Source organism: Vigna angularis, chromosome 9 (genome assembly GCF_016808095.1).
Source record: "Vigna angularis cultivar LongXiaoDou No.4 chromosome 9, ASM1680809v1, whole genome shotgun sequence".
NCBI classification, from domain to species: Eukaryota; Viridiplantae; Streptophyta; class Magnoliopsida; order Fabales; family Fabaceae; genus Vigna; species Vigna angularis.
The window spans coordinates 3,645,908-3,669,224 of record NC_068978.1 but is presented as its reverse complement, the minus strand read 5'-3'; the positions used below and the strand labels follow the sequence as shown (position 1 = coordinate 3,669,224).

The 23,317-nt window shown below is 31.1% G+C and overlaps 2 protein-coding genes across 4 annotated transcripts; both read right to left on the bottom strand.

Moving 5' to 3' along the window:
- Positions 1–3,119: 3,119 nt before the first annotated feature.
- Positions 3,120–5,858, bottom strand: LOC108347143 (probable nucleoside diphosphate kinase 5). The gene is made up of 5 exons (XM_017586291.2): positions 5,549–5,858; positions 4,807–5,031; positions 4,187–4,294; positions 3,929–4,038; positions 3,120–3,432 (listed from the first exon to the last, which is right to left on the bottom strand). Exons 1-5 carry the CDS (start codon positions 5,611–5,613, stop codon positions 3,404–3,406), a joined length of 537 nt encoding a protein of 178 aa, XP_017441780.1. The 5' UTR covers positions 5,614–5,858; the 3' UTR covers positions 3,120–3,403.
- A 1,001-nt stretch (positions 5,859–6,859) lies between these two features.
- Positions 6,860–15,983, bottom strand: LOC108347590 (uncharacterized). 3 transcript variants are annotated; one of them, XM_017586936.2, is made up of 13 exons: positions 15,403–15,979; positions 12,351–12,503; positions 12,060–12,272; positions 11,889–11,978; positions 11,604–11,720; positions 11,114–11,383; positions 10,319–10,478; positions 9,492–9,569; positions 8,976–9,076; positions 8,680–8,850; positions 8,091–8,165; positions 7,452–7,565; positions 6,860–7,324 (listed from the first exon to the last, which is right to left on the bottom strand). In XM_017586936.2, exons 1-13 carry the CDS (start codon positions 15,781–15,783, stop codon positions 6,992–6,994), a joined length of 2,256 nt encoding a protein of 751 aa, XP_017442425.1. In that variant the 5' UTR covers positions 15,784–15,979; the 3' UTR covers positions 6,860–6,991. The 3 variants fall into 3 exon arrangements, 2 of the variants coding, with proteins under 2 accessions (XP_017442425.1, XP_017442426.1); XR_008245330.1 differs by having other exon boundaries at positions 7,187–7,324; positions 8,078–8,165; positions 15,403–15,983; XM_017586937.2 differs by lacking the exon at positions 8,091–8,165 and having other exon boundaries at positions 15,403–15,981.
- Positions 15,984–23,317: the final 7,334 nt, after the last annotated feature.

Sequence of the window (23,317 nt, the reverse complement as noted above, 5' to 3'; positions counted from 1 at the left end):
ATGCCTAAGCAACTCACCTAGTTATATCTTAATTATTTCAAAGATTTTTCTTCCTTGCAAAAAGAATCAATTCAAATGAATTTTCTACTTCCACAAACTACTCCAATTGTGATTTTAGAGAGTTTGTGTTTCTACCCACTTTCAATGTACTTAGATATCTTATAATAAATCAATAGATAACTACTTAAGACCTAACAATTTGACTATTTTATTATATCTCCAAATATGGTATTCAATTACAAAAGCACCATAAAACTTAATATGATCTCAAGACTACCAAAATCTATGAGAAAAAAACTTTATAATAAGTTGACGCCCTTCAATTTATACTCATTTTTATAACACTTAAACATTATTTACAAATAGAACTTCATTCAATTCTTAATCCATGTTGAAAATGAAGTTTGTTCTTTATTATAATTCATTATTCGATTTACTAAGATTAAAATCTCAAAAAATATTTTATTTTTTAAGAACATTAAATAAATGAATTAAAAGAGATAAATAAAAAATTAAAACAATTTTAATATTTTATTTCATTGATACTAATATTATTGTATAAAAGAAATTTAAATAAATTTTAAGTCCTTAATAAATTGAGTTTCTTCAACTCACTCCCCAAAAGAAAAATCATATATTTTTTAATGGCCATTATACTTTTGTTTTTGTCCAAGTTGTATATGGTTTCTGTTAATATGTACCGACTTCACTAATTAGTTTCAAAAATTTAATATAGTTTGGTGTATAAATGTTTATGTATATTTATATTTTGATGTATCTCTCAAGTTTTACATAAATTTATTTATATAACTAAATAGAGAACAACATTTCACAATATTTCACAATATTAAGTTATGATAAACTAAATTAAGCTCCACAATACTAACATTCATCACATTTATTACCTAATGTTAGATTATATATCAAATTCATCACATTTATTATCTAATGTTAGATTATATATCAATTTCATTTCTTCTCAAATGCCACAAAATAGCTAAAACATTTATAAAATAACATAAAGTTTTAGATAAAGAAAAACAAATAAATAAACAAAAGAACACAAAAAGAAAGATAAAGTAAACTCAAAGGTTCTGATTCAAACTAACTGAAGAGACAAACGACAGCTCCTTTGGAATCATAATAACCAAAACTAGATTAATCACGAACAAATCACACGCACTAAGCTCAACCTCTTGTGAATTATTTACTAAACTTTGGTTTAGATTGGTCCAAGGCATATCATTATACTTGTCTCTTGAAAATATTTTCTTTAATAGACGAATTGATAACATTGTTTTGTCTAGCATTTGATTGAACATACGTGGGAAAAATGAACATAAAGTTGATGAATTGTATGATTCTGCAAACAATGGTTTGATTATTAAAAAGTAAAAGTACGTCACGAAGTACGTCATGAGATTGTACGTTGATATAAAAAAAAAACTAAGGTAGAATGTAGAAAATGAAGGAGGCCTCGAGATGCATGGAAGGGACAAGATAAGACTTAAAAGAATCACCTTAAGGATGGAAAAGTGATGAGTTCACTTGAACCAAGATGGAAGGGTAGTTGGAGTGGAATGAATAGAGAAGAAGAAGAGGGAAAAGTGTAGGGTCCCCTAGAAGGAAGGGCACGTGAGGTATTGAATGTATTAGATGTATGGGAATTGGGAATGGATTCCAAGTAGAGTAACCTACAAGACGACTTGCCAATTCGGGAAACTCTCCCTATAAAATAAGGACAATGAGTCCTAGTGTTGGAGTCGTGGACATGTATCCACCAGCCATGTAGTGATGATTATAGTTTGACTAAACTAATAAAGTTTGATAGATACATAGGTACATAATTGTGGAACAGTAAGCAAATGTTTATTCCTTGTGTTGCAATGTCCAAGCACGAATCCGCGAATTCTGAACATCAAAGTAATCAAACTCTTACCCCTTCTTCTCGAAAACAACCATACTTCCCATCCAATTACCACCTTCTTTGCAAATCCACATTCTCAACTTTATTAAACTTAAAACCTATATGTGGAATAATTCTTATATTTACATTCAAATTATATTCATATCTTATCTTACAAATGTATTAACTTTTGGTTTATAGTATTATTTTATAGATTGATTTTGTGAGAATGAGATAACATTTAAATTTTTATGGTCTTAGAAAAAGTTATCTTAAATATTACAAATTCAGATTGTACAGTACACTTTGCAACTATTTATATACAATCAAACTTGTTACTAAATATTAGTGATAGTATGATAACATATAAAATAATAAATTTAACACATAATAAAATATACATCAAATTCTACTTCGTAACCCTTTGATAGTATGTTAAGAATTGAGTTTTAAATCTAACTAAATCTTATAAAACTAATTTATAAGATAAAATTTACTATATAATCAACCTACAATCTTTCAAGACAAAACAATTTTGCAAAAAAGTGGAATGTGATGTTACCAACAAATCAAACTAAGATATAAATTTTAAAATAATATTAGTTATTGAAGTTAGTCTTCCATTATAAAATCTATTAAAATATAAAATTATAGTGAAAAAAAATATTATTTTTCTAATTTTAGCGGCAATTGTGCTACTGTGGTGTGAAATGTTACAATTAGACACGATAATGACTGAGATGTCAGAAAGAATTTGTTGTTATTAAGGTTGAGAATGAATGAAACCAACTAAAAAAGAAAGCCGTGAGTATTGTTACGTCAATATAAACCTAAATTAAGAAATGTTAGAATCAACGAATTACGAATATGGTCAACGAACTGATAAACAATAAAAAAATAATTAAACCTGAATTTTGTGCGGTGTACCTTTGCATCCAATAATATATGTTAACAAGGGTTGAAACGAGGTTCCAAACAAACAGTAAGGTGAAACATGTTGCATTGAAAGAATTAAGATAACGAGAATATAGTTTTTGAGTGTTTTACTGAATTTGAAATAAGTACACAAATTTCATCGTTCAGATAAAATTAAATTTCGATTTATTTTAAATAAAAAATTATTTTCAATTTGGTTTCTTCGGACTCTTTAAAAAATTGTTTTTCAAAATTGTGAATTTTTTTATGCAGACAGATTCAACACAGTTTATTAATATCAGTGTGATAAATCCAGGAAGGTATGCAATGATAATTTGTCAAAGGATTTTTTCATACAAGAACAGTAGGCACACGTGCAAGATCAATTGAAGACCTGGATCTGACTACCATACATTGGTCGGAGAAAATATATAAAGTGATTGGATAAAAACTTGAACGGATAATTTTCGAGTCATTTCATTATTTTTTTTTCTCCAATTAACTTAGATTTTCATGGTATAAGTCTTCATGCTACACAGAAAAATACAATGAAGTTGTGTTAATGCTTCAAACTTGTAGCAGCTACAATTCATCATGCTCTCCAATCACATCTGTCAAAGATTTGGAGAGGCAAAGTAAGTAAAGAGCTTTAGCGGCAATTATCACAAATTTTAGGCAATAAAAAAAGGATATGAATATGATAATTGGAATTTGGAACAGAACCATCTTGCTAAGTTGCTTAAGATTTAAGAAAGATGTTTATACTAGCAAGTTGATCCATAACATGACTATGTCAAGATGTTGGTGCCCTTTCTGCCAATATCTTTTGAAAAGAAGACAACTATCTTAACATTGTTCTACTACTATTACTAATAATTTCAGCATAAATTCTTTAAGAACTAGGAATCTAAAAGGAAGCTTTTCTTCATGCATCCAACAGTTTAATTGATAAGAAATTCCTTTCTTCGCAAGAATTCTATATTCCCTATGTGCCATTAAGTAGTCCACTGCTGTATATTCAAAAATTTATGTGATTATAGAGCAAATCTAGTGTCTAAAGAAATACTTTATTTTTTTTTGCTTGAAAATAGAATTAAAATTATTGACCTGCGGACAGCTCCTGAAAGAAAAATGGAATCTCTCTTTGTGCAGATTTAGGAGAGTCTGAACCATGAACACAATTCCTTTCTATATCCAATCCGCATTTTGCTCTGATGCTGCACAAAATAATAACTATTTTCACTATAAAGCAAATTAACAGATATCATGTTCATCAAGCTCAATAAAACTCCTCAACTTGACAAAAATTGAACGAGTTATAGAGTTCATATTTGTGATGTAATAAGATTAGTAACATTATATGACCTGTGAGGGTGAGTAATCTTAGCTTTGCTTGCATCAGTAGGGCCCATTAAAGCACGCCAATCAGCAATAGCGTTATCCTTCTCCAAGACCATAACCAACACTGGTCCACTGATAATTGTTTCAGAGAAGCAGAAGAAAAGGTTTATAGGTTAAAAAAAAGACTAGAAAGCACGCAGCAAGGGAAGTTAATGCAAAAATTATTACAATGAACCATTGAAGGCCACAGTAATATCAAGAATTTCCTCAAACACAAGTACACGATCAATACAAGTTAAACCATCGAGTGTATATGCTTCATTTCTTCTGATGCGCTTAAGTTCAAAATGATCTATATAATGAATAAACTTAACTGAATTTGGCTTTCATCTTCACCTAGTGCAAGAAATGGTTTAATGAATAAAGATTACAGAGATAAAGGAAAATTGTTGAAATAAATATCATTGAACCCTAACATTAAAGTAATTTTAACATTAACAAGCATATAAAACTAAGTAAAAGTGGGTCTTGCAATTTAGGTAACACAACAAACATCAGTATAGTGAGGTGGACATAACAGCTCAGGAAACATAATATACCATCGTCATACATCAAGACTTTCATGGGAATGAGATACCTCATACCTTGTCATGTATTTTATAAACCTGGAAAAGAAACATTTTGAAGAGTGCTCAGCATAAAACTTTTCTACAGTGGCTTGATCAAGTTGAACAATCTTTTCCTTAAAAATGCTGAAACCATATTCTACAATTGTTCTCTTGATATCATCAGTGTAGTTACCGATTAATCCGTCTGGTTTTATAATCGCCAAAGTTTTCTCCATTTCCAAACTTCCATGGGTAGAAAAACTGCAATTTTGAAAAAGATCACAAAGTGAGTTTATTTTTCATCACTTTTCCACTTTTAGGTACATCAAAAATCCAAACCAGCTAGCCTTTCACCTGGCCAGCCCTTATGAGCCTTTCTTCGCGCAATGCACATATAAAACATCAACAATTTGATATATACAAAAACATGCATAACTCTCCGTCATCAAGATGAACTAAAATGTGATAAACATTACTATATAAATTTCTGAAAGCTATTATATAATATAAACTAAGCAGAAGGGGGGAAAAGAATTTCAGAATTATTAATTTACCCGAACCAAGAAAATAAAAAACATGCACAGTTATTCCTTTCCTAAATTCAGTGACCAAAAAGTTTAAATTATAGATATGAGAAGAAAAGGATATTCAACATAAAAAATGTGATGTTCATTACAATTAGACGAAGGAAATCCAATGCTGTATTTCTCATTTCCCCATGGTTACCCAATTCAAATTATTTGAAACCCTAGGGCCTAGTACAGAAGTCGCAGCTTACCAGGAAGCAGAGACGAAAACAAGAAGCACTAGTATACTGCTGAATCCGACAAAAGGGGTTCTCATTTTCAGAATGAAGCTGAAAGAAGCAGCAACAATGAGGAAAATTACAATCTATTGGGAGAGGGGAGAATAGTTATGGAGTTTTCCATACTTCTAATGGTTTTGAATCCCATCATCCATAACAGAGAAGAATATTATCAATGATTAAGATTTATGCTGTAGAGAAATCCTTGCTGCAGAGGCAACAGAGGTTTTGTGTTGGGTACCACTCAAAGAAACATGGTTTACTTACATGGAAAACTAATTCAGTTTGATTAGAAACAATTTGAGGAGAAAGACAAAAATTTTATTGCCTGTAAATTTATTTTAACAGTAACCGATAATATTTTTAATTTTAATAAAACAGTTACCACGGATTTATTTTGTCTATTTTTGTTTTAAAGTTGAACTAAATACAAATGTAAGTTAATTAAAAATAAAATGAAAAAGTCAGAGCATAATTAATCAAATTTATTTTAGAATTAAAAAAATGAATTGAAACAAAAATCTTTAGGAATCTCACATTAAAAAGCAGAAGAAATCCTTATTTTGCATATAATTAACTTTTTAGCAATTTAAGATCATTAAAAAAATAATATTTAGGATAGGATAGCTTCATTTTAATGCTCGATATGAAAGCTACTTCCATTGATGTATTAAACCCAGAAAATAATTGGGTTAAATATACAATTATAATCGATTGTAAATATCTAATTCTAACAACAATCCATATGCATATATATAATATGAAATTATACCAGTTTAAATATTATTAAATATAAAATCATTAATATTAAAAATTATAATTTCATTACCATCATTATTCATTTTAAATATTAAAATTATAATAAGGTGATCAAATTATCTACATTTAATTATATTTTGAAAATTACATTTAAGTTAATTTTGATTCTTAAATCATTTTAGTATTTTATAAATACGATTAATTTTACAGTGAATTTTGAAGAAAATAAATATTAAACTATATGATTTTTAGTAAAAAATTGTAGTGGTGTAATTTTATTTCTGTACAAGTATTCCGTATAATCATTTACTCTGATTATTAAGTATTTATGTTAAATTAAAATATTACTTTTAAAGGTAATGAAGTTGACTTAACAAATTATATAATCAAAACTAACATCTACGGTTCATAATAGTTACTTAATTCATATAATAACTTAACTGAAAATAAAAATGTAATCAAACACATGATTCTTTCCATTCGTAGATTAGGAAAGAACTAAGAAGTTTACACAATTTCCCTTCCTTTGATTTATAAGCTGTAAACATTTTATTCATAGCAGAAGAGCTCATATAATACATATATACAATGCTAACAATTTGTAATATTAAACAGTTTCTCTATGCTTGACTTAGCATATATATATATATGATTTCACTACAAACAATCACACTCGCAGAGCTCAACACAGCATTTGATTAACTCAAAACAGGCCAGGGCTGCACAAAGTTGAGTGCAAACAATGGTGCACCGGTCATTCACAAAAGTGCAAGTCTGCAGCAGACACATGCCACAACAGGTATCAGCCAATCGACCACAACAGTTGGAAGCAGCCTTCCCCAGTAGTCCTTCAGGTGGTTTTGCTTCCTTTATAGCTGGTGGCATATTCTCAGCAGTTGCCTTCCAGTCACCAAATCCAAGACTCAGTCCGCCGAGGAATAACTTCTGGTTGTTCAACTCCACCCTCTGGAAGCTAAGTTTGCTGTATGCCTGTTTATTAGGAACTTAGAGATTCAGATAGATGGCGCAAAGGGTAAATGGAACTATTCTGATATTTTGCGAACAAGATGAAGGTAAAATTTGTCCTTATATTAGTTTATTCCAATGCAAAGTCTACCTTTTGTAACAGAAATTGTTCTGGTTCTTTCTTCCCTTCTTCGCTTTGTACAAGAACCATGCTCATGCAGGTATACTCTGACGGAACTTTATTTTGAATGCTCATTTTTGTAACCTATTAGACAACAGTAGCCATTTTTAATTGATGAGGGGTACAGCAAAACAAAACAAAAAATCAATATTTTCGAATTTGGTTCCAAGTTATCATTAGGGACAAAAGTTTGTCAACATAGCAAAATCTAATACTGTTATAACTTTAGCAATCAATATGGATCAATTTGTAAACATTTTTCGAATCTAGGAACTAAAATATAGACTATTTTCATTTATGGTCCAAAAGGAATAACCAAAAATCAAGTTTTTGTTTTAACATTAACAATATATCACAGTTAGATGGCAGACACGTTTTTTCCAAAACATTATTCAGTCCTGCACTCTCAGCCCTCCTATCCTGCAACTCTTAGTATGACATTATTTGAAATACAAAAGATACAAAAACGTTAGTGCATGAAACCGGTGTGGCATTGTTTGAAATTGATATCTTGATATAAACTGGTCTCCTTGTATTTTCCATTTTCAGTTTTTCAGTTTCTTCTTCAAAAAGAAATTCTATACCCACAAACATACATAATAGACAAACCTTCTCCTCCAGCTCTTCACTTTTCAATAACCAGGCCTGTGCAGTCACCATGTCTATATGTCTCTTTGCAAGGACCTGGAGGGAATACAAAAGATTTATCAAACGGCATTCAGCGCATAGTCGAGCATGCATTTAGCAATCACCCTATTCAAAGAATCTACATTCCAAATGGTTCTTTGTGTAACCTGGAGAACTTTCTTTCTCAATGATATGAAATGCATATCACATGTGTCCAAGGAAGAAACCGATGATACAGGACCAGTATAAGTTTCGACTGATAGATGATTCAAGGCATTAAGAATTGAAATTCATATTTAGATGCGACATAGATCAGTGAAAGGATGACTAAAAAGCAATCCACTTTTAATGCACTAACTGCCTACCCAACCCAAATAAAGTGTCGAGTGAACATTAAAGAGTGAAGGCAACGTAATAGCAGCACAGCATTACATATGGTGATACAATGCAGGAGAAGCTATGCATAAGTTGCATTGCATGGTAGTATTCACTTCCCATTTGCTAAGATGGGAAAAATCACAATCAGATATGAAGAATAAGAGTAAGTTATGCCTTAGGAGTGAGATATTACGTTACTGAGTTGTATATCCTTTTCTCTTTTCACTTTCAGGTCTACAACGAAGTTAGTCATATCTGCCAAAGTACCAGAGACTTTAACTAATTCAGGGAAAGTTCCACTGTATCTGCCTGATAGGATCAACGGACTTCCAGATGATATATCTTGTATATGAGACGGGAATAACTGCAATATATAATCAGAATACAGTTTCAACATCAGATGGATGTAACACGTAAATTAAGTAAACTATAAACCATTAGAGCACGTTTCCAGTGATAATTAAAGTTAATGCTTAATTGGATATGTACCTCATGTGAATCAAGACCTTCTAAACTTTCGATTGTTACATCAGCAACTATAACCGATGAAATTGTACTGAAAAGCCTTTGCATTCTAAATTCAATTGAATCTGGAAAAGATGAAAAAAAGGGAGATGAATAAAACTTCATATATGTATGGATTAAGCCTTGCTCAATCTCTCGAACTAGTTTCTGAAAATGAGTTAGGGAAATCCTTTTCTAATATCAATACGGTATTACAATCTATCTAGTTTAACGTTAGCTAAGATGTCCCGTTAGCTAGAAATATAGTCAAAATGCTCCTTCTGAACTTTGGACGATCCTATTCTTTTGAGCAAGTTTTGCACGTGAATTAGCCCCAAATCGTCTCCAATTTTTTTTTGTGGTTGATCTGTCTATACACACTCATTAGCATCTTTGGTGACTTCAACCATGATAAGAATATTTCTTTTTTCAAATTTACATCTCAAATTTGCGGAAACTTTAAGTTGCGATGAGGTTGACAGGGCAAGGAAAGAAACCTACCCAAATCATGAGCACAGTCATAGTGCCCTCTCCCAATTTGTGCAAGCAATTGCAGGAAGTAGTGATTGCAATATAAACCTGAACTTTCAAATAACGAAACAGAAATATTACTAAAAAGGAAAAGTTTAGCAACAAATAAAGAGATTAATAACAAAAAATAAAAAATATATGCTGAATATCATGCCAATAGGAAATGTTGATAAATAGAAGATTCTATATTCTCGCACACTGACATCATAATAGTGACAAGCCCAATAATTGGTAATTGAAAAGCTCTCCCAAAAAAAAAAGTTTTGGTGGATGAGAGGTAATCCCATTCCAAGGTCAGCGCTTTGCAGAACAGTCAAAATGGCTATGAACTACGGATAAAAGTCCACCGGTTGGTCAAAACCAAGACCTTGTCAATATCGACCAACCCAAATTTGCATAACCCTTTTTATGGGGTACTTCTTGATTAATTTTATAACACACTCATCTTGACAAATTAAGCAGCATGTCAAAGCATTCGATTCTTCAGTTTAAAACGTGCCTAAGATGCAAAAACAAGAAGTATTTGTGAGAGTTTCTTGGCTGAAATAAAAATTGTATATTTCTAGCGGACAAGTTCTAAAAATCACTTTTAATTTCTATCCAAACAGATACAAAATTAAGTTTCAAAACAGTTTCATCTTCACACACAAAAAAGAAACATTTTTGGCTACTTAAAACATCAGCTAAAGTAACAAACTTATCACAGATTGAAGTGTCTGATGAACATTGCCAATTAATGATATACCAGAAACTGTTTTCTGAAGAGCATATATAGAAGCCGAAGCTAGAAATCTTGCCTATGCCAAAGGTACATATGCGCGGTGTTGGAACTGATTGCCCACTTGAGACATAGCTTTTCACAAAATTGCAAATCTCTCTCTCATCCTCAACGGCCCCATCAGTAACGAGAAAAATAACAGGGACCGAATCAGTTGATTTCTCAAGTAGCTTCATTGCCTACCAGATTCCATATTTAGGATTCAACATCGAAACGTTTTGCATGGGATACAAGTAATTAAACACCGCCTAGAATTATGGTTAGTAAAAGGCAAATATACCATAACAACAGATCAACCTTATATCTGTACGTTTAACATTACAAGCACTGATTTGTTAATCCCAGAAAACTCAGACTCAAAGTGCAAGTGCTAAAGATAAAGTTGTAGACTTTTAGCCATAAAATAACCAGGCAAATTTCCAATAAAAATGGGAGAATGCAGAGTAAATAAGAATGAGTTGATTGTTGTCAGGTACTAATTATACAAGTAAATTTATACACATTTCAAAATCTAAAAATATTACATATGACTTCTTCCTACTTATATATTTATCGATATTTCCTGTTCGAAGTGAGACTTCTAGTACTTGTGTTAGTCATTCCAACAAATTTGAGGTGTAAATAGAAGTGTTAAACAGGTAATAATATGGTAGCCTTATGTTTTACTTTTACATCTCTTCTTAGACATATTAATACTTTCACGAGAGCAGGTTGAATTGACAAAACAAAGATAAAGGAAAAGCCTTAATTAACAAGCCTTGAAAAAAGAGAACAATGTTTTGCACATCTCATTGAAAATGACAAGAAGAATTACCTGGGTTAAGGGAAGCATGATATTAGTGTCACCATTAGCAATAAAATTAGTGTCAACCCACTTCGTAGCATTTAAAATTGCTTCCTCGGTAGCTGATTCCATTGATGACGAAAATAAGTAGAGCGCTCCATTGAAAGCTATAATGTTAAATGTATCTTGTGCATTTAGTTGGGATAGTGATGCCAGTAGGGCATTCTTTGTGTTATCGAGAGGAGTTCCCTTCATGCTTGCGCTTATATCTACTATAAACACCACATCCCTTTTAAAAACCTATCACAGAACGCTCCATTATAAACGCGCTTGAAAGTAAAGGCAACGTGATATGAAATTTGAAACAGGCATGCACCTGTGAATGCTAGCAATGATATTTCTATATTCCTTTCGTACTAGTTTTGTACCTGACATTTTTCCAAATGCAATATGCTTCTAATTACTTCTAGAAAAATAAATTACCTTTCTACTTTAACAACAAATTAATATTGCAACTAACCTTTCTGCCCTGCCCGTTTCCCGGGAAAAGATACAAACAAAATATCTCTCTTTCGTCAAAATCACGCAGGAATGGAGATTGCAGGAGAACAGCTCCAGATATGTCATTTGAAGAAACCTATGTAAAAACACCAGACCAGACCATTAAGTTAATAATTTTTTTTATTATGGCACATATAATATTCATGTCTGATTATGAATATCCATGATTCAAAAGCCACTCATTGCGGCTTTTATGGAATTGATTTAAATAACTTCAATAAAATTCTATGATTCTTGGTCTTACAGAGTACGAGAAACTGAAGTCTGTACTTGACCATGCTGGCACTTCTGCTTCATATAATAAATTTAATTTGCCAGCTTGGCGCAGTAGTTCCTGGAAAGTCGCAAGGATAATGTTGTTCAAGTCTAATAAAGGTGGCCAAACTGAAATTTGTAACAGCGCGATAAATTTTACCTTAAGGGGATGACTGTTGCTTTTGCATAACACTTCCGTTGCAGAACCAGAATTCACTTTCAAAAATATCTTCTCCTTTTTAGAAATTCTTTTTCCAGCTGGGTTCACGTATGACGGAAAGCTGAAAGGGACACAGAGAGATAACTGGCCATCATGAAATAATATTTTCTGGGACCATCTAATCTTAGTTGAGAACACGGAGCCTCCCCTAAACTGCAAGACATGAACAATTTTCTAAATAAATAGGCTGTGCACAATAATAACTATCAATATTGAAGTTAATATAATAACCTGTGGAATCTTGACGGTGTATATATGGCTTTTCAAGAAGTATCCATCTTTAGCTTTGGTCACTCTATCCTTATCCTTTTCATCTTTCAGGGAGATCAATTCAGTATGATAAGTTCTCCCAGAACCATCGACCTCCAGACCTAGAAGTGAACCCTGTTAGCCACATCGTATTAACTTGAGAATTCATGATACAAACTACATATCAAGTTGCACAAAATGTTTGTATTCAATTTCATAAATCTAGGAAACATCAAAACATTTCATGTTGTCCACCCTGGACTAAATATATTTGTAAAAACACTGATTCATCCATACAAGGATACAATCAGTCCTCTTCTACTCATGTGGAAATTGCTTGTCGGAACGAATGTACGCAAAAAAGGCAGAACCTTTTAAATTCTAAAAGGAACTTCTCCACCCTCAACCGACTTTTCTCCACCAAATTGCTCTCATGCGTTACATCCTATTGTTTATCCGAATCGCCAAGCATTGTTTTTTAAAACGTTGCATTTTGTAGGCAATATGTAATGACATTTTCGTAAACTGATTTTTAGCAGAAAACATTTTTATAGAAAACTATCCACTACAAAATTTAATAATACACGCATCAAAAGTCTTAAATGTGTTTTATATTATTATCATTCATCGCATCAAATATTATTAATCCTTATAGTAATTATCTAAAAATATCATATTAAAGATTACTTCTGGAAAATTAATAGTTTAAAAAAGCTACGGTGACATTGAATTATCCACTACTTAAGGGAAAAACTTATTGTAGTTATGCATTCCGCTGAAGTTTAAGATGAGTTTTATTTCTTAACTAGATATGAGAGGAAAAAAAGAGTCAAATATATTCAAACAATATATTCGATAAAAAAATAAAATTGGTTTAAATTTTCTAACTCACCAAATACACCATTAATCATCCAAGTATTTGAGTTTAACTTCTTTTGCTTTTATTTTTTTATTACAAAGACACCAATTTTTTTGGTATTTCATTATGCTTACTTTTATTTGATGTATTTTTAGAGTTTGACATCTTTAAACCGTAAATTAATAGAAGAAATCATTAACAGCCTTTTAAAAAATTAAAACAATTTGATATTTCTATAAATGATACTAAGAAAAAATTGCCTTAAATTAATTTTCAATTTTTAGTGAAGAAAATAGCAAACGAACTTACTCTTTTCCCAAAAATTTCATATTTCAAAACAGGAAATATAGTAAAATATATCTGCATAATTATTAAAATATTAAAACATATTAAATAAGAAAAAGGCTGATACAAACCAAACAAAACCACACTTTCTCACAGAAAAATATCATTTTCTTCCCATATCCCATCACTTCCGGAATTTATTTTTTTCCGAAAATCAATCGCCCCTCTCTTTACGGAAAACATTTTCTGGAAACTTTCTAAGGGGGTGGGAGGAAAAATTTGATGTGGTGCAGGAAGCATTTGCCTTTTATTCCCTTCGTTCTTACCTTTTTTGTTTGGCCCATGAACACTCGAATGTTTTTTTCATTTTCAGTAACCTACTTGTTTATTTCACTCACACGTAGGTAACACCTTTTTTTATATAAAAAAAAATGGTACTTTATAAAGAACAATTTCAACAAAAACTTTGACACTAGATTTTAAACCAACTATTTCGTATCATCATTTTCCAGGAGCTTCTTCTTTCATCTCTCTCTCTCTCTCTCTCTCTCTCTCTCTCTCTCTCTCTCTCTCTCTCTCTCTCTCTCTCTCTCTCTCTCTCTCTCTCTCTCTCTCTCTCTCTCTCTCTCTCTCTCTCTCTCTCTCTCTCTCTCTCTCTCTCTCTCTCTCTCTCTCTCTCTCTCTCTCTCTCTCTCTCTCTCTATATATATATATATATATATATATATATATATATATATATATATATATATATATATCTATCTATCTATCTATCTATCTATCTATCTATCTATCTATCTATCTATCTATCTATCTATCTATCTATATATATATATATTTCTTTCTGTCTCCATATAAAAATAATTTATACTTTCTCCTTTTCAGATAATAAAATCTGGAAGTCAGAAGTTAATTTTTATTATCCTATCCAAAAGTTTTTTTTATTACCTTTCACTATAAATTACGCAATTAAAATGTTATCTTGACATCAAAATTATTTTTTATTTTTGGATTAAACAATTAAAAGAAAAAAAGAAAATGGATGCACACTCTTTAATCGTTAATTTTCTTCGCCAATATAAAATCATCTTTTACGCTGTCTGCATTAAGGATTTTATGGTTGGTGAGGATGAAAACCAAAGGATTTGTGAGAATTGTGTAAGTTTGAAAGAAAAGTCGTATGGATTCGTGGTTTACAAAAAAATTATTCTAGTAACTGTAATTTCTCTCCAGTACCCCTTTAATATGCATTTGTTATGCTATTCACAAACAACAAAATGGGAACAAAAGTCATACCAACCACTTCAACTTCTCGTCACTGTTCCTCTCTATTCTATTCAGTTATGCAACTTGTCAAATAGAAAAATGAATCTTGATCTACAGATTATATGAGATTTTTTTACCTAATCATTAGGACATAATCCAATATAAATAAATTATACCTAATTCCGCAACTTTTCATATATATATTTTTTATTTTTCTTCCCTTTAATTTATAAAATCTCACTTTCTTTTTTCTTTTTGTTTTAATATTTACTCTCTTTTTTCACATGATCCCATTATAGGATTACTCTTTATATTCTGCATCCACACACATAACTTTTACCGCAGTATTGTAACTGCGATGCGACTACAACTTTTTTTTTACTTTATTTCTGTCATGTCAAACGACAGAAAAAAAAAAGAAAAATCTGTTGGTTTTTACCTAATCTGTCTAAAAATAAAAAGTACTTGTGATTTCTGATTTTGTACTGGAAGTATCCATAGCTTAAATTCAGATTATTTTGTATTAAGAAAATTATTTTAAAATTGAAAGAATAAAGAAAATGGAAAAATATGCATTGATGGGAATTGATTTAATGGTTGAGTATATAATATATATATATGTACCTGTTCACCCATGGGTATAGCAACCTGGCAATCACACGTACTACTTCCGGTCACGCAATGCACGCGCCACTTTCCGGTAACCGTTACAAACGCCGTGTCCAAGGAGCACTCTACTTCCATGGCGACGCCGTGAAGCTCAAGCGGTATCAGCGCCGGAGGCTCGCACTGGCCGTGCACGTAGGGCTGGTAACTTCGAATGTCCGGATTCTCGACCTTTTCCGGATCGGATATCACCGCGTAGCACATCGGAGCTGTAGGGAGGAATCCCTCCGGCGAACGTGACATCGACCGAACCAGAGAAGGAGCTGATCCTTTGCCGTAGTAAACTCGCTTTGATAGGTTGAGTCCGAATTCGACGGAGCTTGAGAAATAGTCAGCCATCGCCACCGCCGGGGAGATATTCCGGTGATTTATGAAAGGAATTAGAGTAAGCCAGAGAGGGAGCGATTGGAGGTTTCGCAGGGAAGAAAGTAAGGGTTTGTGAAATGCAATTAAAAAGATGTGAGGTTTTGAGAAACAGAGGAAGAAGCAGAAAAAAGAGAAAAAGAATGAAGACGAAGAAAGCAAGTGAGGAAGGCACTGGACCCCGACGAAATTTATTTTTATGGATATTTTTTTTATTTATCTCAATACTAAATTTTTATTTATTTATCAATAATAATTAATTCAATAGCAGTAACTTAGCCATGTATAAGGAAAGAATAAAATTAGTCATCTATGACTATGACATTTTCCGTTTTAATTATTTTTTTATATAAATTCTTATCATTTTATTTCTAAAGTACCTATTTTTATAAATTCAATTAATTTCTTATGATTAAGAAAAGTATCCACAATAAAAAAAAAAGTACCCATAATAAAATTATACAAACCATTTATTTTATAATTATTTTTGTAAGACATTTTTATAATTTAATAATATTTTTAATTTTAAAATTTTCATACTTTTTTATCTTAATAATAATAATTATTATTATTATAAAGAGAAGTAGACACATAAACGTACTCGCTTCTGTCTCCTTTCGTCAATAATATAGAGGTTAATAGTAACAACAATGTGTGACCTTCGTCACAAGCACTTTATTTCTTTTGCGATAAGATGAATGTATTTTTTTGTTTTTTTTTTCTAATAAGATAAGGCACTGGACTCGTGGGAGCTAAATTGCGTCAGTAAATATATTTAAAAATTTGATGATGAAATTATATTAAAATTTGGAATATAAGTAAATTTTAATTTTGCCTCAAAATTTAAAAATTAAAAATATTTTAACTCATAAAATAATTAAGTAATATAAAAATATTAAATAAATCATAATCTAAGTGTTTGTCTAATGGTATTGCACTTTATATTTATATTAGTTAAATTTAATATGTATTACTATACAAATATTCAATAAGAAAGGCTTTCAAATTTTACAGCCTCTCGTATTGGTTAAAATTGAAAGATAAATCCTTCACAAACTATTCATAACTCGGCAGATTGTAGGATAAAGATGGAACGTTTAAGTAGAAGAAAAATATTAATTAAGTGACAAAGAAGGTATTATTCATTATATATATATATATATATATATATATATATATATATATTTATTTTTATCTAATTTTTTTAACTTTTTATTTATATTGTTTTTATTGAGATATTATCATTATAATTATTTATCATTAAATAAAAGATATTTTATAAGTCTATTATGAACATAATTATAAAAATTATTTTATAAATATAATTATGAATAATATTTGATTGATATAAATGTGAATATTATTTAATAAACATTTTTAAGATTGATATTTTTTGTTTTTATTTGATTTTTAAAGAGTTATGGGTTTTCTGGTTTTAGTTGTATTACTTCTTAACATTAACATGATACAAAGTAGTGTTGTTAAAATGGGTCACGTAAGTAGTGTTGTTAAAACGAGTTAGCTGACTCACCACCGATTGGTTACTTAGTAAGTCAACTCAAACTGACTCATTTATTAGTGAATCAAAAAAATTTAAATCCGGGTTCACCACGGGTTGGTGGATTAAACGGGTTGACTCACTAGCTCACTTAATTACAAGTTTTTATTTTAATCCAAAAAAATTACAATTTATTTGTAGTTCAAATTTAAATAATGTGACTATAAAATGATGTTAAACTCCAAAGACAATTCAAAATAAATAAAAAAACATATAACTCAAATGTTATCCAAAAGTAAATCTAAAAAGCGAATAAATAAGTTTATAATATTGATAATTTTTGTGTCACTTATCCATTTATAAGATTAAAGTCTTGAATGGATAAATTTATAATATTTTGCTCTCTACAAAAAAAAATTTATTCTCATTCACAATACAATAAAAAAATGTTAACTAATAATATTAAAACATAAAATAATAAATAATTAAATTAAACTAGGTGGGTTGGTGAACCAACTAGTTCATCAGGGTGAGTTGGATTCTAAGTGAGCATGGGTTGAAAATTGACCCATATAAAAAAATATTTTTTTCAAACCCAACCTCGCTCGAACCCATGATGGGCTCGGTTGGCCCGTGGGTTTTAACCCATTTTGACAACACTAGTATAAAATTAAGCAAAATTCTAGGAAAAACTAAAAATGTTTTTAGAATTATAAGAGATTATGGTGAAAAACAATGGTGGACAATCTCATGATGAACCAATGAGAATATATGGTATCACTTTGATACAGTGACAACAGTTTCTTAATATTTTGAATATTTTCAAAATCAATAATTGTCTTCGTGGCAAGAATGACATTTCTGTATTATTTACCCTGTAGCCTCATACCATGTGACAATAAATTTATCTTGTTTGAAAAATTTGAAGAACATTCCAACCATACTAGTGGGATTTCGAAAAGTCATTGCTACAAAGGAGGACAATTTGGTTTTGGATGGTTGTTTGCAGTTAGATAATGTTCTTTGTGCCACAATGAACTTGCAATTTAATTTCTATTTCTCAATTAATTGATGTTTCAAATTGTATTGTTCAGTTCAAAAACATATGAGGGTGTTGATTGGAGCGAATGAACGATCCAATGGACTTTATTTTTTTTAGAATATTCCAAAGATACAAGCATTAATAATTGGTAGTGATTCATCATTTGATCTACGACATGATTGTTTGGGTTACCTGTCAAGAAATATGTTAAAATTCATCCCACATGTCAGTCAATTTAGTAGAAGCAATAATACTAAAATTTGTGACATATGCACCTTGCAAAACAACATAGGAATCAATTTTCATTAAGTGAGCATATTGCAAGTACTTCGTTTGAATTAGTTCATTGTGATTTATAGGGACCTTATCATACTCATTCATTTTGTGGGGAATATTACCTATCAATTATTGATGATTATTCTCATGCAGTTTGGGTTCATTTGTTATGCAATAAAATTGAAATTATGTCTATGTTTATGAACTTTGTTTCCTTCGTTGATAAACAATTTGATATGAAAATAAAGAAAATATGAAGTGACAACGACACTAAATTTAATTGTCTACATGATTTTTCTTTCAAGAATGGAATTGTGTTTGAGACCTTTTGTATGGGTACTCCACAACAAAATGAGAGAGTGGAAAGAAAACATCAATATATCATGAATGTGGCATTGACACTAAAAATTCAGGATAATTTACCAATGCAATTTAGGGTGAATGTGTGTTAGAAACATGTTATTTAATTAATCACGCACTATCTAAATTGATTAATTATTTTACATCTTATGAAAAAGTATTTGATGAACCACATAGGTTCACTAATGAAAGCATTTTTGTCATTAATGTTGTGGTGAAGATAAATTTGCTATTAGAAGTCAATAGTGTATATTTGTGGGGGTATCCCTATGTACAAAAGGGATGAAAATTGTATGATTTGGAATCCAATAAATACTTTGTCTCTCAAGATGTAAATTTTTATGAACATGAATTTTTTTTTTGCTAACTCACCAGACAATACTCCTTATACTCCTCTGATTAATTCTAATATTGAATATGTTCATGATATTGGATGAGAGACTTATGATGATGACAATGAGGAAGAAAATATAAGTGGTATGGATGGTAAGATAGTGTCTCCACTTGGACTTGATGGGATGATGTGAAAAGAAGAAGAAAATATGGAGACAAAGACAATAAGGGGGATGAGAAACAAAATTCCATCGACAAAATATAAGGATTTTGTCACTCATATCTTTAGAAAAGTAAAGTCCTCGAAAAGTTCATTTACTCAACAACATGCCTCACATACTCCTCACCCTATTACTCACTTTGTAACGATTTTTGCTAGACATAGAAATTTTTTTATAGCTTTGACAGTAGGGAAAATACCTAAAAAATTTAAGGAAGTCGTAAAGGATTCAGGTTGACGTGCCATAATGGTTGATGAGATACGAGCCTTGGAAGAGAATGAGGACATAGGTTCTGCAAAAACTCCTGAAAAGTAAATGGGTATACAAAATAAGACATCACTCATATGAGAGCATAGGACGTTTAAAAGTGAGACTTGTCATCTTTGAACATCATCAAAGAGAGGACAAATACTATGATTAAACATTTGTCCTAGTGGAAAAAATGGTGATTGTATGTACTTTCTTGGTAGTGACAACAATTAAAAAGTGGGAAGTTCATCAAACAAATATCCATAACATATATTCGATTTTTATACTCGAACTTTAGAAAAGTATTAGATATATTAGATTATATCTTATCTTTATATATTTTATTTTTTAGTTTGTTTGTTATTATTCTTTATTTATATTTTGGGCTTAACTTATATTTCATCTACAATATATTATGTTTATATTCAACAAAGAAAAATTAATCTTATACATAACTTTTACTATATTGAGTAAAAATCATTAAATACATATCACTAGTGCAATAAGGGGAAATGACATCGGTTAATTTTGCTTATAGACATCGGTTCTGCAACCGAGGCATATACGGACGAGGTAAAAAGGGAGTGGATTTATGTCTCGGTTCTGAACCGGGTTAAAACGAGATACGATTATGCCTCGGTTCTTAGATAACCGAGGCAATAGCGTGTTTTTTTTTTATTTTTTCGGTATGCACAGTCCACTTCTCCCTCTTCATTGCACAGTCCACAGTCCAAGCAAAACAGTCCACAGTCCAAGCAAAAGGGTTATTGAATTTTCCTTCCCTTTCACAGAACCAAATCTCAAAAGATACAGAACCAAATTTCAGAAGCAAGCACTCCAACAACAACTACACCAGCCTTAACAAAATCGCTCCCAAAATAACACAGAAAAAAAAGTATGGGTTTTGATGCAATGAGCATTGCGGAGGTTGTCATCACCAACTTTGAGAACGATTTGGGGAAGAATGGAGGCTCCTGCAAGGCCAAACCAGAACAAAGAGAAGAAAAGATGAAGGTTGATGCCTCCCCTTCTCGCAGAAACGCCACCGCTGCAGGATGTCCTCGCCGCGACTGCGCCACGACCTCGATGCCACCTCTTCGTGCCTCACCAACGCCACTGTTGCAGGAATTCCTCACCGCGACTTCGCCGCCACCTCATCGTGCCTCGCCAACGCCACCGCTGCAGGACGCTCTCGCCACAACCTCGCCGCCACCTCGCTACGGTCTCGCTGTGACCTCGTCGCCACCTCGCTGCGGTCTCGCTGTGACCTCGCCGCCACCTCGCCTCCACAGAAACCACTGCGATTCGTTCAACTCTTAGATCGGTGAACCTCCCATCATCTCCAAGGCACCATCTTCTCTGCTCGCCAAACGCCATAGATCGGCGAGCCTCCCATCATCGTCGCCGCGGTACCCGTCTCCACCATCGCGCCTCCCCTCCGCTTTCGACGTCGGCCACCATCGTCATCTTTGCCGGAGCGCAAGCTGCTGCAATGGAGGAAAGAACCTCCTCGCGTCGTGGCTGTCAAGTGGGAGAAGAGAGATTGCCCTCTTTTTTTCTGCTTCTGCGAGAGGAAAGAAAACTGCTTCGTGTAAAATGAAAAAGGGAGATGAGAGTAGGTCAGGTGCGAGATTTGACCAAGGTAATAGGCTTCGGTTCCACCTTTAACCGAGTCAATATGCCAAAACACAGGCATCGGTTCCACCTTTAACCGAGTTAATAGGTCGTAATATGTGCTATATGCTTCGGTTCTCTCTGAATTGAGGCATATAAATTCATCAAAACTACAAAATTGTCACCGCTTTCTCATAAGCTTCGATTTTTCTTAGACCGAAATCTATTGGGCGAGTTAAAAAACATATTTTTTACTAGTGTATGTTTATTAATTAGGTGTTTAGTGTATGAATTTTTCAACAGAACAACACAATAGTATTGGCTTCTAGTATACCTCTTGAAAATCCAAAACTTCAACTACTGATTGAATGCTTTTCTTTAATATAAAATAAACTCTATTATATTACAAATAATATCTGAGTTTACAAAATATAAACAATCAAGTATGATAATATTGATTACGCAATCTTTAAAAATATTCAGCAACATATATAACACTTAAAATATAAATTAGCTACCGGTAAAATAGTGTGGTTTTAGAATGCTTAAGAAATTAATCATTGCAAATAATTCGAATAGAATAAAAATATACTTAAAAACTATATATAGATAACACAATGTCATCTGAATCTTTTAATTTATATATTATAATCTCTTAATCACTGTTCTGCAGGTTAAAGCTTCATAATGAAGGCATCGCAATAACAAACACGAAAGTGAAATGGCTACCACGTGCATCATGTTTTAAATTGACATAATATTAAAGATAAATACGTACAAAATAAAAATAAAAAAAAGATGAGAATCTGTAATTTGCTTCTTTTATAGGAAGTTCACCAGAGTCATTGTCCTTTTCTTTGTCTTAGTTTATTATATTTAAACAAGTTACTATCTAAATAGACATTTAGTCAATAAATTATTTTAGTGGTCCCGTTTGTCCTATCTTTTTTTTATGGTCAGTGACATGAAGCGAAGCATAATCATATACCAAACTTTTATTAAAAGATAAGCTAAGGATCACAAATTGATTATCTTCAACTTATGCTTAATTTATGATTTTGCTTATTGGTGGAAACAAAGGGGCATTTTGCTGATTGAAAGCCCTAGCCCTATGTGGAAAACCCTAAATTCAAAGTCGTTTCATAAATAATAACTTATTAACATATCAATCAATCAGTTAAAAAAACAGGAAGTTTAAGGTAAAGTAAAATTTTCTTTAAATAAAAGTTTCTTTTTTCTGGTTGAAAGTCAATAGATCATACGGAGAAAAAGATGTTTGTAGGTGGACTTTAAAATGTAATTAATAATAGACTGGGATAAAAATATAAGTGGAAAGAAAGAAAAAGATAAAAATATACTGAAAGTAAATATTAGTTATTTAAAGATAAAAATTTAACTAATATGAAAGCTATGATATTATTTTTAATTTAATTTTAGTGATAAAAAATAATAAGTTATCATAGTGATCAATTTATATATATTATTTTATAAATTAAAATTATTAATAAACTAAAATAATTTTTAAATTAATTATTGTGATAAATTAGTCTTTAAATAGGTCACTATACAAATGTTCTCATTAGTAATCAATTTAAAAACTAATTCTTTTGGTAGTTAAAATTTTAATAATTAATGATAGTGACCAATTTGGAGACAAATTCAACATAATAATCAATTTAGAAACTGTTTTAATTATTAATAATTTTTTATTTATAAATTGATATCTAAATTAATCACAGTAATTAATTATTTTTTGTCATTAATTTTGATTATTATTTAATTTTTTTTGTAATGATTTATTATCATTTAATTTTTTATAAAAAGGTATAAAAAAATATCACATAATTATGGAGTCTCGTAATTGGTCATGCCTTTATTTCTGTCACGGAAAAGCATTGTAAAACCCAAGATTATGAA

Bases quoted from the DNA above. Each gene is read 5' to 3' on its own strand.
- LOC108347143 (XM_017586291.2), bottom strand. From the start codon at position 5,613: ATGAGAACCCCTTTTGTCGGATTCAGCAGTATACTAGTGCTTCTTGTT. The intron at 5,032-5,548 runs GTAAGCTGCGAC...TCAAAATTGCAG, and splicing joins GTTTTCGTCTCTGCTTCCTG to TTTTTCTACCCATGGAAGTT. The intron at 4,039-4,186 runs GTCATATAATGT...TATTTTGTGCAG, and splicing joins AAGATTACTCACCCTCACAG to CATCAGAGCAAAATGCGGAT.
- LOC108347590 (XM_017586936.2), bottom strand. From the start codon at position 15,783: ATGGCTGACTATTTCTCAAGCTCCGTCGAATTCGGACTCAACCTATCA. The intron at 11,979-12,059 runs GTAAAATTTATC...GCGACTTTCCAG, and splicing joins GCAACAGTCATCCCCTTAAG to GAACTACTGCGCCAAGCTGG. The intron at 11,384-11,603 runs GTTAGTTGCAAT...GTTCTGTGATAG, and splicing joins GAAACGGGCAGGGCAGAAAG to GTTTTTAAAAGGGATGTGGT.